This window comes from Chiloscyllium plagiosum, unplaced genomic scaffold, assembly GCF_037043375.1.
Source record: "Chiloscyllium plagiosum isolate Xiang-an unplaced genomic scaffold, Cpla_swu_hap1 HiC_scaffold_9, whole genome shotgun sequence".
Classification (NCBI taxonomy): domain Eukaryota; kingdom Metazoa; phylum Chordata; class Chondrichthyes; order Orectolobiformes; family Hemiscylliidae; genus Chiloscyllium; species Chiloscyllium plagiosum.
The window spans coordinates 42,695,289-42,711,507 of NW_028270147.1; the positions used below are offsets into that span (position 1 = coordinate 42,695,289).

General features: G+C 37.3%; 1 protein-coding gene across 12 annotated transcripts in view; it reads left to right on the top strand.

Annotated features, from left to right (window-relative positions):
• mast2 (microtubule associated serine/threonine kinase 2) overlaps positions 1-16,219 on the top strand; it is a 412,521-nt gene that overhangs the window by 379,084 nt on the left and 17,218 nt on the right. For all 12 annotated transcript variants that reach the window (XM_043699133.2, XM_043699131.2, XM_043699132.2 and 9 more), the window contains 6 exons: positions 2,467-2,568; positions 3,676-3,798; positions 4,455-4,564; positions 6,029-6,192; positions 9,298-9,578; positions 13,534-13,749. In XM_043699133.2, coding sequence (XP_043555068.2) covers positions 2,467-2,568; positions 3,676-3,798; positions 4,455-4,564; positions 6,029-6,192; positions 9,298-9,578; positions 13,534-13,749 — 996 coding nt within the window. The remainder of the gene's footprint in view (positions 1-2,466; positions 2,569-3,675; positions 3,799-4,454; positions 4,565-6,028; positions 6,193-9,297; positions 9,579-13,533; positions 13,750-16,219) is intronic.

Sequence of the window (16,219 nt, forward strand, 5' to 3'; positions counted from 1 at the left end):
GCAAGGTTAACAAACTATGCAGTCTGTTTGGATGATGTGATCTTTAGTAAATCCTGGAAAGATCACATGGTACAGTTGGCAAACCTCCTTGAATGACTACGAGAAGCAAAACTGGTGCTAAATTTAAATAAAACTGAATTCACGAAAGCCAAGGTGACGAACTTGGGACATAACATTGGTCATGGAAGGTTGACCCAACAGAACGCAAAGACGAAGGCCATCGAGGAATTTCCATGACCAACCTCGGAGAAAGAAGTGCTTTGATTCTTCGGACTCAGTGGATCCTATCAGTTGTTCCAAACTTCAGCAGTGTAGTGGCACCGTTAACTAATTTGCTGAAGAAGATCCCAAAGTTTCGGTAGATACAACCATGCCAGGAGGCATTTGACTATTTGAAAGCAATATTAACCACCAAACTGGTTTTAGCTACACCAAACTTTTTAAAACCTTTTAAAATTGCCATTGGTGCTGGTGACATAGGAGTTGGACCTGTAATCCTACAGGAAGATGAGGCTGGGATTGAACTAGCAGTTGGTTACTTTTCAAAGAAGATCAACATCCACCAGAGAAAAGAACTATTGAGTTTGGTACTGGCGTTACAACATTTTAATGTGTATGTCATAAGCAATGTGCCAGAGACGGTAGTGTACACAGATCACAATCCTCTTCCATTCTTAAAATGCTTTAAAGACAAGAATGTAAGACTATTTCGTTGGAGTCTTATGTTACAGATGGGTCATAAGAATGTAATCGCAGATGAATTATCACAGATTTAACTGATAAAGTTTAGATGAGATGTGTCTTTATTTAATGTTATATACGTATATACAGCTATATGGGAAGAAATTAAGGTGAACTTAGATTAAAGTTATCTGTATGTTAAGGTAATGTGTTTAAAAAATAGAAAAAAAAACATCTTTTCATTATGACAGTTCATTCTTTCTTAAGGGGGGAGGTGTTAAGGTGATATACTGTATCTTTAAGAGAGTTAAAAGCTAGCAGAACTACCTGACACAGCACCAAGTGTTCTGAACAAGGTATAATGTAACATTTGGTCGAACAACTTGAAAAGCTGGTTGCCTGGAGAAACCAAATTCGAATTAGGCCAATCAGTTTAAATTATACCCCGAAAAATACCAAACTGTAATAAAGTTTGAATTTAGTATACTGACAATCTTAAAAGCCAATGACACAATCCGATGCTTTGGGGGTATAAGACCGAGGAAAATTGAACAGTTGTGGGGAGAATTACCAAGCCCCCAGCATCTGCAGACTGCCCGGAGAATAGCTCTCTTAAAGGTACCTTTATCGATCAGTGACTTGTGAAGCAGAAATCCCTAAGAAGAAGAAAAGAAGACAGAGGAAGCCATAACGAGAAGATTCAACATCTGGCTCGCTTTATAAGTTGAATTTTGGTAAAGCTTAAATGAGAGTTTTATCGGACTAGTATTAAAGAAGGGAAGGTAAAAGATAGGTTAGAGGAAGGAGTTGTAAGTAGTTGTTAGTTAATTATTCTATCTTCTACTTTAAGAAATCAAGTTGTTCATTTTTACTTTAAATAGCTCTTGACCACTCGAGCTTTCACAGATTTCTGCACGGGATAAATCTTGCTAATTTAAATTAAGCAGGAGGGTTTACCCCGTGATGTAACAGCATGGAGCTACCAGAAGAAGTGATGGAGGCTTCTACAATTACAACATTAAAATGCATCTGGATGGTTGTTTGAATAGGAAGAGTTTAGAGGAATGTGAGCCAAGTGCTGGCAAATAGGATTAGATTACTTTAGGATAAGTGGTTGGCATGGACGAGTTGGATCAAAAGATCAAAGGGGGGGAGGGAGGGGACGGGGGGGTGGGGCGGGGCGGAGCGGAGGGGGGCACGGCGGGGGGGGAGAGGGGGGCGGCAGGGGGGAGGGGTGGGCTGAAGAATATTGTCACTGGATAAACCAGTCCTTTCATGCCTGTAATGGTTACTATTGTAAACCGTGCTATGTTCAAAATGATAGATTTAAATAATATAAATAAGAAAAATCTTAAGTGTGATGGCCCTGCCCCAGAAACTGGAGGGGCATAACTTTAAACTTGTCCCCTCAGAATTTGGTGATGATAGGAGGTTTTCTACCTTGTACAGAATGCTGCAGGGAACCCAGAATGTGCGACCAGGAAAAATGATTTAAACTGACTAATTTAAATCTTTAGATGGCATATTTGTGAATGTAGAAAAAATAATAAATGTAATGCATAAATTGGGGAAGAATGAGGTAATGGGACCAAGTGAAGGATAATTCTATTAAAGTGCTGACATAGGAGTAATGGGCATCTGAATGGTGTGACATAAAATTCTGTATTTGATTGATTTAGCTTCAGGTGAAGTTTTTCATTATTTTAATTAGGCTTTACAAACAGTTAAGATTTTATCTTTTTACATGATATCTTCCATTCTAAATTTTGTGTTTCATTTTCTCAGATGAGATAGCTTGGCCAGATGGAGATGATGCTCTACCACCTGATGCAGAGGACCTCATCTCAAAGCTGCTAAGGCAAAATCCATTGGAACGACTGGGTGCAGGTAATGATTGGATATACCTCAGAAACATAAAGGCTCACGTTAGAGATTCTTGTGGAAATTTACTGAATTTGAATTTCTGAAATAAAGGCATGTTTTGTCAAAGTGTATTACCTTGCAAGCATTACAATATTTTACAAGACTACGAATTCAAGGGGAAAGACCAACATTTATACTGTTTAAGAAGACATTGTTACTTGGCTGGCAAATGGACTCTGATTGGTAGACACTTTGCCATGGAGAATGCATCCATTAATGGTGGTTGACAGTTAACTACTAGGCTTTCTATAAATTTAACTGGCAGGTTGACTCTGATTCGTCGGTTTATAATCCTGAGCAACGACCAACAAATGGCTTGCATTTTGTTGAAATGAAACAGGTGCACTGCATGTACATTTTCTTTCTGTCTGCAAAGAGCAATGCCCTGTGCATTGATTATATAGCCTTCGTTGCATGCAAATGTACCACTCTGAGAGCCCAAGTGACATTCATGAACTGGTTGTCTGCATAACTCTTTGCACACTCAGGATTATCCAGCAAATATTCAATTTCAAAATCACATCTAATTTTGGATACTGCATCGTAAAATTTACAATTGCAGATGGTATAGTCAATTCTTGTTGCAAACAGCCAAAGGAATATGCTGTTTGAGTCAATCCACCTGTCTTTGAGGTGTTTGATCTAGCATCACACCAGCACTTAATTCATATAACTCAATTGCTCAAATGTACATATTAAAAGCCCTCAAACATAATCGAAGTATTATAATTATCAGTAACACTGCTTACACTAAGGCCTCATGTGTTTGTGCATTTTAATTGCTACCCTCTCACCATCTTTCTTTTCTCTGCTTCCATTATCCATTTTTCTTATTTTTTATATGCACTTCTTTTGAAATCTCAACATCAACCTTTATCTAGCTGTCAGGGCAGTTTTATTATGTGCAGAGATCTTGCACTAAGAATTGTTAAACTGCAGTGCAAGCTTCCTGTTCTGGACAGGAATAAGTAGATTAACAATTTGAAATTGCTTACTATTTCCTTTTGCATTCATATAAGATCAAGGATGGTGGACTTGAATGAACATGGATTGATGTTTTATCCTCCTTAGGAAGTGTGTATGAAGTGAAGCAACATCGGTTTTTTACAGAACTGGACTGGAACAGTCTACTTCGTCAGAAGGCTGAATTCATTCCTCAGCTTGAGTCAGAAGATGACACCAGTTACTTTGACAGTAGGTAGAGTGTAGAGACTTGCAGCTCAAGGTTAAAAGATCAATATGTGTGCAAGTTGCTAATCTAGTTTAGTGCCTTAATTATGATTAAGAATGTCTCATGTATTCAGAACTCACCCAAGTCATCCTCATTTCAAGGGCTTTGTAGGACAATCAACGAAGATTTCATTCTTATTCTCTTAGTTGGACAGATTTAAGTTAACTCTCTTCCAAGTTTTCAAGCTCACAAAAATCAAACTGAACAAAGCAAAAGGTTTATGAGTTATCTTGTCTTCAAAGCCAGATTACCAGGATTTGGATTATATATGGACCAAATTTGTTCCAACCAATTGCACTATTCAGTCAATTTTTAATAAAATATAATGTTGCCAACACTCCCTGCTTAAAATTGTGATGGTGACTTCTGATACTTTGACAATGTTTTGTTTGTTAATTCCTATTAAATGTCACGAATGTGTAGGTTTGATCGTTCAATGCTCTATTTTACTGGCTTTCTTTTGTTGTCTGTGTATGATTTGATTGATTATTATCAAGCAGCACTTAAATATCTGATCAGTTGCCGTTATGAAGTTTTTTATTGAGATGTATGTGCAAATGTGGCAATTTAAAACTGTTGAATTAGAATTCATTTTTGATTGATACTTTTTTTGTCATAGCTCGATCTGACAGGTACCACCACTTGGATTCTGATGAAGAAGATGACACTAATGAGGATGACCGGGTAGAACTTAAACAGTTTTCATCCTGTTCACCAAGATTCAGCAAGGTAAGTATGATATTGAAAACAAATGTTAACCTTGCTTTCCCTCCATAGATACTGCCAGAGCTGCTGAGTTTCTCTAGCAATTTCAGTTTTTGTTTCCGATTTCTAGCATCTGCAGTTTTTTGTTTGGGTATATAAGATTGATTTCCAGATGACTTAATGTGAGAGGTACAGTGATTATAATTCAAGAAGTAACTTAATTTGAACATTATAGATTATGAAAACTTACGACCTAGGAGCAGGAGCAGGCCACTCAGCTCTCATGCCTGCTGTGCCATTCAATAACTTGATGGCTGATCTGAATACTCCACCTTCCCAATACTCTAATACGATCCAAGTGGTAACCAAATACTTTGTGGAGAGAGAAAAAGTTAAGTGAAATTTAGGTAAGTGTGGTCACTGAGATTAACTTGTAAATGGGATGATAATTATAGTTTATCATATTAGATAATTGAACAGTTTGATACTGTACATCCATGTGGGGCTATTATTGTCTCTTCTTCTAATCACTAATGGGGTTTGGGATCATTGTCAAGACCAGCATTTGTTACCCATTCCTAATTGTCCTTGAGAAGGTACCTTCTTGAACCACTATAGCCTGCAAGAATTCTGGGAGTTTGACTCAGCAGCGATGAAAGAACGATGATATATTTCCATGTCTGTATGATGAATTGCTTAATGGGAAGCTTGAAGGTGGTGGCATTCCTATTCACTTGTTCCCCTCATTCTTTAGATGACATAGATTGTGGATTTGGAAAATGCTGTTGTTAAAGAAGAGTTAGCATGTTGCTGCCTTGAGACTGTAGCCACAATACACCAGGGATAGGGGAATACATGTTTAAGGTGGTGGATAGGTTCACTGCTTTGTCCTGGATGATGTTGAGCTTCTTGTGTGTTGTTGGAGCTGTACTCATCCAGGCAAGTGGGCACTAATCCATCACACGTTTCTACCTGTAAATGATCAAAAGACTTTGCAGAGTCATGAGGTGAGACCATCAGACTGTTGATAGTGGGAGATTCAGCAATGTTAATCCTATTGATTGTCAAGGGGAGGTGATTAGACTCTTGGTGAACAGGCTCATTACTTAGCACTAAATAACCCATGCCTGAGTATTGACCAGGTCTTGCTGCATGCAGGCATGGCTTGCTTTAATATTTGAACAGTTGTGAATAGTACTGAATAATGTGCAATCCAGCAAATATCTTCAAATATGACTTAATGATGGAGGAAATATTAGTAATGAAACAGCCAGGAGATGGCTGAACCAAGGAAATTATCCTGAAGAGCTCATGAAGCATATGAAGATGAAGATAAATAACCTTAAACAACTAGATGAACAGATGTAAAAAATCAAATTTCAGGAATTTATTTCTTTGGTCCTTGTTATTTAGTTTCTGCAATTTTAATGCAAAACTGCAAGCTGCTATTAGAGCCTACAGAAACTATTAAATACCTCTATCCTTTAGGTTTACAGTAGCATGGAACGGCTTTCCCTGCATGAAGAAAAGAAAACACCACCCCCAACCAAGCGTAGCTTCAGTGAGGAAAAAGATGATCGAATCGACAAGTTGGATGGCCTTGGTAGTCTGAAGACCCGAGATAGGAACTGGATAATTGGATCACCTGAAATGTGAGTTAACTGCCTACTGTCAAATCAAGAGAGGAAGTAACTCTGTTTAGGGATGGACTATCTTCTCAATAACACAGGGTGTTGCACTCTCAGAATTTTGTATGTTTTCATGTGATCACCTCTCATTCTTTGAAACCCTAGAGAAAGTAGACTCAGTTTCCTCAGTCTTACCTCATTAGACAATTCTACCATGAAGCTGTGAAGCTCCACTGCACTCCTTCTGTGGCCAAAATCTGGGATAAAGAAACAAAGCTATACACAATACGCCAGGCAGGTGTAGATTCACAATGCGATTGCAGTGATTGTGATGAAGGCCCATACACAACTCGTATTTTGTATTTATTGTTGCAAATGCATGCAAACTTTCACTGAGTCATGAACAAGGACATCAGGCCCTTTTGGACATCTAACTCACTCTTTAAGAAATATAGCATTCAAACCTCCTGCCATTTAAGAAACTTCCTGCTTTTTAGTTCTTCTTCCAAAGTAGATAACTTCACACTTATTTACCTTCTGTTTTATCAGCCAAATTCTTGCCCATTCACATAGCCTTTACAAGTCTGTTTGAAGCCTCCTTACATATTCACTCAACTTACATTCCACATAGCTCTGTGCAAGTATTACAATTAGTTGCTGCATCCATATCATTTATACAAAGTGTGAATAGTTATGGCCTAGCAGTGGTTCTTATAGAACCTCACTAGTAACAGCTGTGCCATCCTGGAAATGGCACATCCATTTACTTTTACTCTTTGCTTTCTGGCTGTGAACCAATTCTTGATCCCTGCTTCTATATTACCTCCATGCACTCTAATTTTGTTTGCTGACTTCCTGTGTGGACGTTTATCAAAGGTCTTCTGAAAATTCAAATACATTACATCAATTGGTTCTCCTTTATCTATGATATAAGTAACCTGCTCAAAACAATACTCCTAATGATTTTTCCAAACATGAATTCTCTTTAATAAATCCATGTTGACTGTACCCAATTTTATTAAAATTTTCTTTGTATTCAGCTATTATTCTGACATTTTCTCTTCAACTGATGTCAAAATAATAGGTATATTGGTGTCCATTCTCCCACCCTTCTTAAACAGTGCAGTTACATTTGCTTCTTTCTAGGCTAGAGGAACCTTTCTGATATCATACAGAATAGAAATCATTGAATTTTACAATACAGAAGGTGCCTCTACTGACTCCCGAAAGAGCCACCCAGCTAGTTTCACTATCTAACCCTATGTCCGTAACCCACTAACTTATTGAAAGATCAATGCACTCACTTCCCCAGTAGCCACCACCTTCAACTCTCTGGGGTAAAGTTGATCTGGTCAGGATATTTAGTAATATTCAATCCAGTTATTGTTTCAAGAAATAGCTCTGTATTAATAATTTCTTTCACTTCCTCCATTTCACAAGTCTCTTGGTTACCTTGGATTTTGAGAAGATTTTCTATGTTGTCCTCTGTGAAGGCATCTGCACAAGTAACTGTTTAGTTTCTCTACCATTTCCCTGTACTCCACGACAAATTCTCCTGTCTTCTTCTATAATGGGCCTACTTTTATGCTAGATCATCTTTTGCTGTTTCTGAAATATTCCTAATTCTCAGCTTTCCACTTTCTTTATTCTAGTGCAGTTTTTTCCCTAATCTTTTCAATCACGTGGACAAACTGGTTTAATAGCATCACACAGTACAGAAACAGACCCTTCCCTCCAACCAGTCCATGCTGAACATAATCCCAGCTAAACTAGTCCACCTGCCTGCTCCTAGCCCATGTCCTTCCAAACCTTACTTATCCAAATGTCTTTTAAACATAGTAATTGTACCCACATCCACTACTTCCTCAGGAAGTCCATTCCACATGCAAACCACTCTCTGTGCAAAAAAATTTGCCCCTCATTTTTTTCTAAAATCTCTCTCCTATTATGTTAAAAATGTGCCCCATAGATTTGAAATCCCCCATCCTCGCTAAAAGACAACTGCCATTAACTCTATCTATACCTCTCATTATTTTATAAACTTCTATGAGGTAACCTCTCAACCTCCTAAGTTCCAGTGGAAAAGATCCCAGCCTATCCAGCCTTTTTTCATAACTCAAAACTTCCAAACACAGCAACATCCTGGTAAATCTCTTCTAAACCCTCTCCAGCTTATTAATATTGTTCCTACAACTGGGCAACTAGAACTGAACATTATTCCAGAAGAGTCGAGATTGTGGTGCTAGAAAAGCACAGCAGGTCAGGCAGCATCCGAGAAGCAGGGATGTTCCAGAAGAGGCCTCACCAATGTCCAGTACAACCTCAACACGACTTCCCAACTCCTATACTCAAAGGTCTTTCCATCTTTTTAACTTTCCTGTTGATATGTGACTCAAACTTTAAAGAGTTCTGTATCTGCACCACTAGGTCCCTCTGTTCTACAACACCATCCAATGCTCTACCTTTAATTGTATAAGCTGTACCCTTGTTTATTGCAGTAAAATGCAATACCTCACATTTATCTCAATTGAACGTCATCTGCCATTTTTCAGCCCATCGACCCATTTGATCAAGATCCCTTTGTAACCTTAGGAAACCTTCCTCACTGTCTACTATGCCCTCAATTTTGGTATCGTCTACAAACTTACGAACCATGCCTTCTAGATTCTCATCCAAATCATTTATATAAATGACAAATGAAAGAGGACCCAGAACCAACCCCTGGCAACAGGCCTCCAGTCTGAAAAGCAACCTTTCACCACCACACTCTGTCTCTGGTTACAAAATACAAAATATAGACTCTGCTGTCAGGAAATACAGCCATTGGTTTCTTTGACAAGATGATGAAATGTTAGTACCATTCATTTTACATCTCTCACTCAAAGAGATATCTGTACAATCTTTGAAGGCAAAAGTGTAAACACTTCAGTTTAAATTGATATGCATTCTGAGTAGCAGAAGGCAAGTGCTAGAATTTATGCTCGAGAACACCCTTCTCTAATCATTATGACTGATATGCCACTACATGACAGCCCAAATAACTTTGACAATCATATTTAATGATGCTTAAGAAAACTTGTTTATCTAATTTTGTGACTTATTTACCTTTTATTCTTCTCGTTTCTTCAGTATCCGAAAGCGTATGTCATTGTCAGAATCATCCCACACTGAAAGTGACTCTAGTCCTCCACTAACAGTCAGGCGCCGTTGTTCAACATTAATAGAGATGCCACGCTTTGCTATCTCTGGAGAAGATGAGGGAAAGAAGCAGCAAACAACTAGAACATGGGAAGATGTGTCCTTAACTATACCAGAACAGCCTGCAGAGAAAGACCTCACACTGGAAGTGGATGTTAGTCCTGCCACACCAGCTTCGACAATCAGTAACATAAGCAGCTCAACTTTAACTGGTAAGTTTGCAGAGAACAGCATACAAGGAAATAAAGTATTTTTAAGGTTTTGTTTTTGCCAGAGCTGGAGATGACATTGTAAAAAACAGTATTAAATGCCATTTGCAAGTTCAGTTAAGGCATTGTGAGAGTCAATTAAGTGAAGCTGGATTGTATGTAGCCTGACTAGATAAGGACTGATAACGTAAAGAATTTTACTGAACCACTTGAATTTTCAGTCATTCAGCAATTTTCATGCTTATTACATCTGTGTTAAATGTAGAAAGCCAGAGTTACTGAATTTAGTTTTTGCAAATTATCATAACAGAATTTGATAGATGGTTTAGCTTAAATCATACAAATGATTCTTAAATTAATCTAATGGAGCCCTTGATTTTAGTATGAAAATAATAATGTAAGTCTTAAACAAAAACAGAAATTGCAGGAGAAACTGAGCAAGAAAATGGGTGGCACGGTGGCAGAAATGGGTGGCACAGTGGTTAGCACTGCTGCCTCACAACGTCAGAGACCCGGGTTCAATTCCCACCTCAGGCGACTGACTGTGTGGAGTTTGCACATTCTCCCCGTGTCTGCGTGGGTTTCCTCCCACAGTCCAAAGATGTGCAGGTCAGGTGAATTGGCCATGCTAAATTGCGTGTAGTGTTAGGTGAAAGGGTAAATGTAGGGTTATGGGTGGGTTGCGCTTCGGCGGGTCGGTGTGGACTTGTTGGGCCGAAGGGCCTGTTTCCATACTATAAGTAATCTAATCTAAAGTCTGGCAGCATCTGTACAGAAAAAGCAGAGTTTTGGTTTCAGTTCAGTGAATCTGGTTCTGAAGAAGAACCATTGGATTCACAATATTTACTCTGCTTTCTCTCCACCGATGATTCCAGACCTGCTCAGCTTATCCAGAAATTTGTGTTTTTGTTTCAGATTTCTAGCATCCAGAGTTCTTTGTTTTATTTATTAAAGGGCAATTATATATTATAGACGTCTTTCATCAGTTAAAGAGAGAACCAAAATTTGTGACTTCTACTTTGCAATTATCTATATTTATTTTCAATACGAAGATCAGCTAGATAATGCAAAGATAACTTAGTACGTAAAGGCCTTTTAGTCTATATCTCCAGTCTGCCTTGTTAAACCAAACACTTGTAGCTTCGTGGTGCACAGATATGGCTATGACATACTCATTTTTGCAGCACAGCTGAGAACCAGTTGAGCTCCAATTGAAAATGTTTTTGAATATGTGGCTGTGCTTTTTTTTTTGAAGATTTCTATTTTACCTAGAATTTAGCCTTTCTGGAATTGAAATGGAAAATTAATGCATAAACTATAAAATATAGCCAAGATTTTCAATATGGGATTTTAAAGGAGTGTGGAGAACATACTAAGAAAATCATGATGTGATTAGGTAGAGTGAACATTGATTTGAAAAAAGGAAATAATGTTTCATTTATTTCACTCTTTTGCGGAAATAACAAGCAAGGATGAAGGAGAACCTGTAGATATAAATACTTGGTTTTCTTAAAGGTGGTTGATAAGGAATCAACATCAAAGTTTCCTTTATAAAGTCTGAAGTGAGAACATTTGCTGATGATTACAAAGTTTCACTTAGTTTCATAATTTCTCAGATGAAACAGTCCATGCAAGACTTCTGCTAATAAATGGCAAATAACATCATGCAACACAACGACCTGGAAATGGCCATCTCCAACAGAGATTATCTAATCATTTTCCCTCTGCATTCAACAAATTTGTCATTGCTCGTCAATCAGCATTATCAGGCAATGCCTAAGCTAAGTCACATGCTCAAAGCAGCCAGTTGTAGATCAGCAGTTGCACAATATTGGTCCGATACTGGGATGTGGTTGATAGTTACTTGAAACAATTGTTTATAAGTGTTGGAAGTTCCAAATACACATGACTTTTCTTATACCACCAGATTTTGTGTAGTATTGTTAATGATGAATCAGATTTTCTGCAAGTTGTTAGGCTTGATAATGCACAATAATTCTCTCATGACCAAAGACTGTTGTATGTGCAGCTAACAGAGTGTGCATCTCCCCATATGGTGGATTTGCTGCCACCACCATCTTTTAGTGTAGGGATCTATAGAAGGTGGTAAGTCTTGCATGAGAGAAAAGCCAACTTCCTGGTCTCACATGAAGAATCTCTTATACGTTAGTAACTAGTTACAGTTTACACTGATGTGATAGACATTGTTTATATGATAAAGGTTTATAATATTATTGTTTGTGGATTTGGATTGTAAAGTAGAGGTTAATGGGTTTTTGGTTATAATTCTGTGAAGTTGACATTTTCTAAAAGGATCAGACAGTAATTTTTAGTAGTGCATCCAAAACAGCATTTTCATAAAGCACATGGCATAAACTAAATGAGCAGGGAAAGTAACTTGTGGGATATTTATTGAAGTGCTTACAAAGTTGAACTTTTATGACCTACAGAGAGACTCAAACCGGTTCAGTTCAGAATACTGAAGAGATCAATGCCAACAGAAAGGTGGTTTTAGTTGAAATGGAAAGAGGTCTTAAGCTGTTTTGGTCATCCAAGTAGGCAGGGCGAGGGAAGCCCTAACCTTAAGAGTTCAGTAAGAAAAGTGAATCTGTGGTAGAGACACAGAGAATCACATCTGGTGAATGTGCACAAAAATTGTCAAAAAAGGACTCTTGCCAGTTGGGTAAGAAGTTTTAAAGTGAAAATAGGGTAAAAGAAATTTCTAGGAATAAGGGTTTAATGTTTTTATTGTCTATATATATATATATATATATATAAAAATACACACACACACACACACAAAAAGACATGGCTTTTTTGTATAATAAATTTGTGCTGTTTGGTTAAAAGTCCATTGGCAGCCTTTTGTGGATATATTCAGTTGACTGATGACCATGGTGACTAAACTGCAAAAATAAACATTGAACAGTACAGCACTGTACAGGCCCTTTGGCCCTCAATGTTGTGCCGGCCTTTTATCCTACTGTTTAGATCAGACTAACCTACATACCATTCATTGTACTATCTTCCTTATACATATCCAAGAGTCGCTTAAATGTCCCTAATGTATCTGACAAGTTTTTGAATTTGACTTGTCCGGTATTATCGTCAGCTAGGATCATAACATTATGTTGGAGACAGTGACGAGGACCTGGATAAAAGATTGTGCTCGTTTATGAACATAAGCTGCTCAGCCCAAAATCCACAGGACGTGATCAGTCGGTGTTGTTTGTTACACTCCTCAGTATTAATCTTTTCAAATCCATATATAGCACTGACCTGCAATGACTAAACAAATCATATTAATTTTGTCAAATCAGTGAAATGTAATAGATAAAATACTTCAGGAAGTGTGAGAGTGCACAATGCAACTTTTAATACATTATGAATGAAAGATTATCTGCAGTAATGAAGATTTTGACCACTGGCTAAACAGAATTTGTATCAGAAATACATCTGAGTATGTTATCAATTTTTTGTGGACCCGAGAATTTGCTTTTCACTATTTATCAGTGAAATGATGTAAAGTTTTGAGGTGGGCCACAAATAATGATAGCATGCCTATTGTATAAAAAGTAGCTGTTCATGAATTCATAAACTCCCCCTTGTTCCATCAGAGTGCTTTTCTTCCTCTCTCTTTATCTAGCTTTCTCTGTATGATTCAACATTGAATTAAATATTCCAATTTGCACTTCCTGCTCACACTCTGCATGTCTCAGTAAAGATTCTTCATAATGATTGGTTGAGGCAATACATAGCTTCCGACCCTGTTTGCACAGGTCCTGGATTGCCTCTCATAGAGTCTGGACCAAAATGGCTGTCAAAGTACTGCAAGTTCCTCTGTAAAATCCTATAAAATCTTTTAGGGCAAGTATAACAGTGAATGCTTAATGCCATTTTACTCATCATTGACCACGAAGTACAGGCCATTGTTAACACGCTTTAACTTGTATTCCAGCTGGCAGCACTACTGACCTATCTGATCAGAGGTCTCGCAGCAATAGCACTGAAGGATCAGACTCTTCAACTCCAAAAGCAATCAGTGACCTAGCAGTCCGCAGAGCTCGACACAGGCTAATGTCTGGGGAATCAACTGAGAAGCGCACCTCAAGGCCAGTTAATAAAGTGATCAAATCAGCCTCTGCAACTGCCTTGTCCCTTATGATTCCTTCAGGTAAAGATTAAAGCTGGACCTTTGATTGCATTTTTTGGACAACTTAATGAATTTGGAAGCTACAGTTTGGAGCCTTATCTTCCATTAGCACAGATTTATTTGCATTTAGGAAACCTGACAAAGCAAATGTTGAGCACTGTTGCATTGACATAGCATTAGAACTGTGCTTAGCTTTTTAAATTATGTACCAGAATTGGAGGGAAATCTGAGGGCTAATAAGAGTGAGTGAATTTACAAGTAATCAATATATGCCAATGAAAATGACAAGAGAAACTTAAGAGGTTAAAAGTGAACAGATCCCGAAGTCCTTATGGCCTAGGTTCCAGTAACTCAGGGCACTAAAAGTAATACTTAATAAAGCAAGACAATAACTTTAAAAGATTACTACAGGCCTTGCTTTGGCTTAGGCCGTGCAGTTGACACTTAGTGGCTTCTCTCTTTGTAACACCTCTCGTCTTCTGCTTCTGACTTCAGTGTCAAACTTGCTGCATACACATTGATCACTGAAAGTTGGTGCTTATTAATTCTTTCTAAGCCACAGAATAATCAATGACATTATTACTTTTTTTACTGGCCCAGGCAAAGCTTATTTATAATTTGTGCAAGGAGTTTATTGCACATCTGTGATTGACCCTTTAAGGTGATGGACATTGAATAATATCACTTTCTACTCTCCCTTGATGGTTCCTTAGAATGTCAGTTTTCCATGGTATAATCCTCTCTATTATGATCGTTTGCTATGATAAAAGGATATTTTCTGATATTTTCCTTGTACATTAGTTTAGGTTAGGGGTTTTGTATATTGTCATATCCTCATGATTGAAGCTGTGAGATAATTATTTCAGTTTTTGCTAAATTAGTAAGAATCCTTCATTAATTAAACACCTCCCAGAGACTGCTTGATTTTAAGCACCACCTTGCTTAAAAATATGCTTTTCCTTGTAGCTGTTCATTCGTTGAGCAAGTTACTTTACTTTTAAAACAATAGTTTTAACATAAAACTTGCTTATCAACTTAAAACTATAGGAAATTGATACAGAAGGCCACGAAGTATTAAAACAAATAAATTACAAAGTAGGTAGTAGAAGTTACATAATGTGTATATAAAGTTTAAGTGCATAATAAAGTGAAAAAAAGGTGATGTCATGAGATATTCTCATACATTCAGTGACTATTTAATCTTAAGTAATAAACCTTTAAAGAACTATATAGTTATAAAATTAAACACACATTGTTACAAAATTACATCTAATAATAAAAGTTATATTTAGCCAAAAGTAATTGCTTTTCTTCTAAAAATGTGTGAATTTTCTATTCCTCCCTTCTCAAAGTAAAGCACCTCCTAGCTGTCTGTTGTTGATAGTACCAACCAGATCCTCCTGATCAGGGTTTAATGAGTTGAGAAGATTTGAGCATATTAAACCTTTAACCTTGCAAGTTAACACAACCTAGTTCTGAGAGATGGAATTAAAGTAAACAGGGGACCCTTGCTATTTGCCCTGTATGTAATTTATTTAGAGTTACCTGGTGTGTTATTTTTGACTTTCACATATTGAAGTGAGACTATGCAAAGTCATGATTAATTAAAATACTAAAGTCTGTGTAGGCAGAATAATATAATATTAGGTTAATCAATAAATATACTGGATTGCATGACCATAACTAAATTAAACCAATCGTGAAACATCAATCTCCCTATTAGTCATGCACAAGTTATGATTTTCTAAAATTCACTACATTCTACTAAAGTCCCACTAGACTGAAAATTAGCAAATGTAACAGTGCTTTCAAGAAAATTGGTCGAAATAGGAAGCTACATATCTGGTAGCCTGACATTTGTCATCAGGAAATGCTGTAATCTGTTCTGATGGAATCTTAACAATGCATGACCGTTAGTATGATCATGCAAAAGTCAATGTGATTTACAAGAATAAAATTGCATTTGAAAAATTCATTAGAGTTTTTAGAGGATGTAACTAACAGTAGACAAATCGGTCATTTACCCATTGAGCCTGCTCCCCCATTCAGTTGGCTGTGAAGAGAAATGGAGCAACGAGTGCCATAGAAAGTGATGCTGGCATTTCAGAGTTATACAATCTATATTAATGACAGACAAAAGGACCACTGATAATGTGTCCAAGTTTGTTGTTGATCTGAATCGGATCTGAAAATAAACTAGAAGGACCCAATGAGTCTGCAAAGCTATAGGGGCAGTTTGACTGAACAACAAGATGACAGATGGAATATAATATATGAATGTAAGAGATTTTTCACTTCAGTAGTCAGAATAGAAATGCAGAATATTTTTCAAAAGTTTGAAACTTTCAAATGGTGATGTTCGGAGAGATTTGGGTGTATTTGGACAAAGTGCACAAAAAATTAACACGTGGGTACAAAAAGCAATTAGAAAGGCAATCAACATATCCATGTTTATTTCAAAGAGATTGGAGTACACGAATAAGTAAAGTCG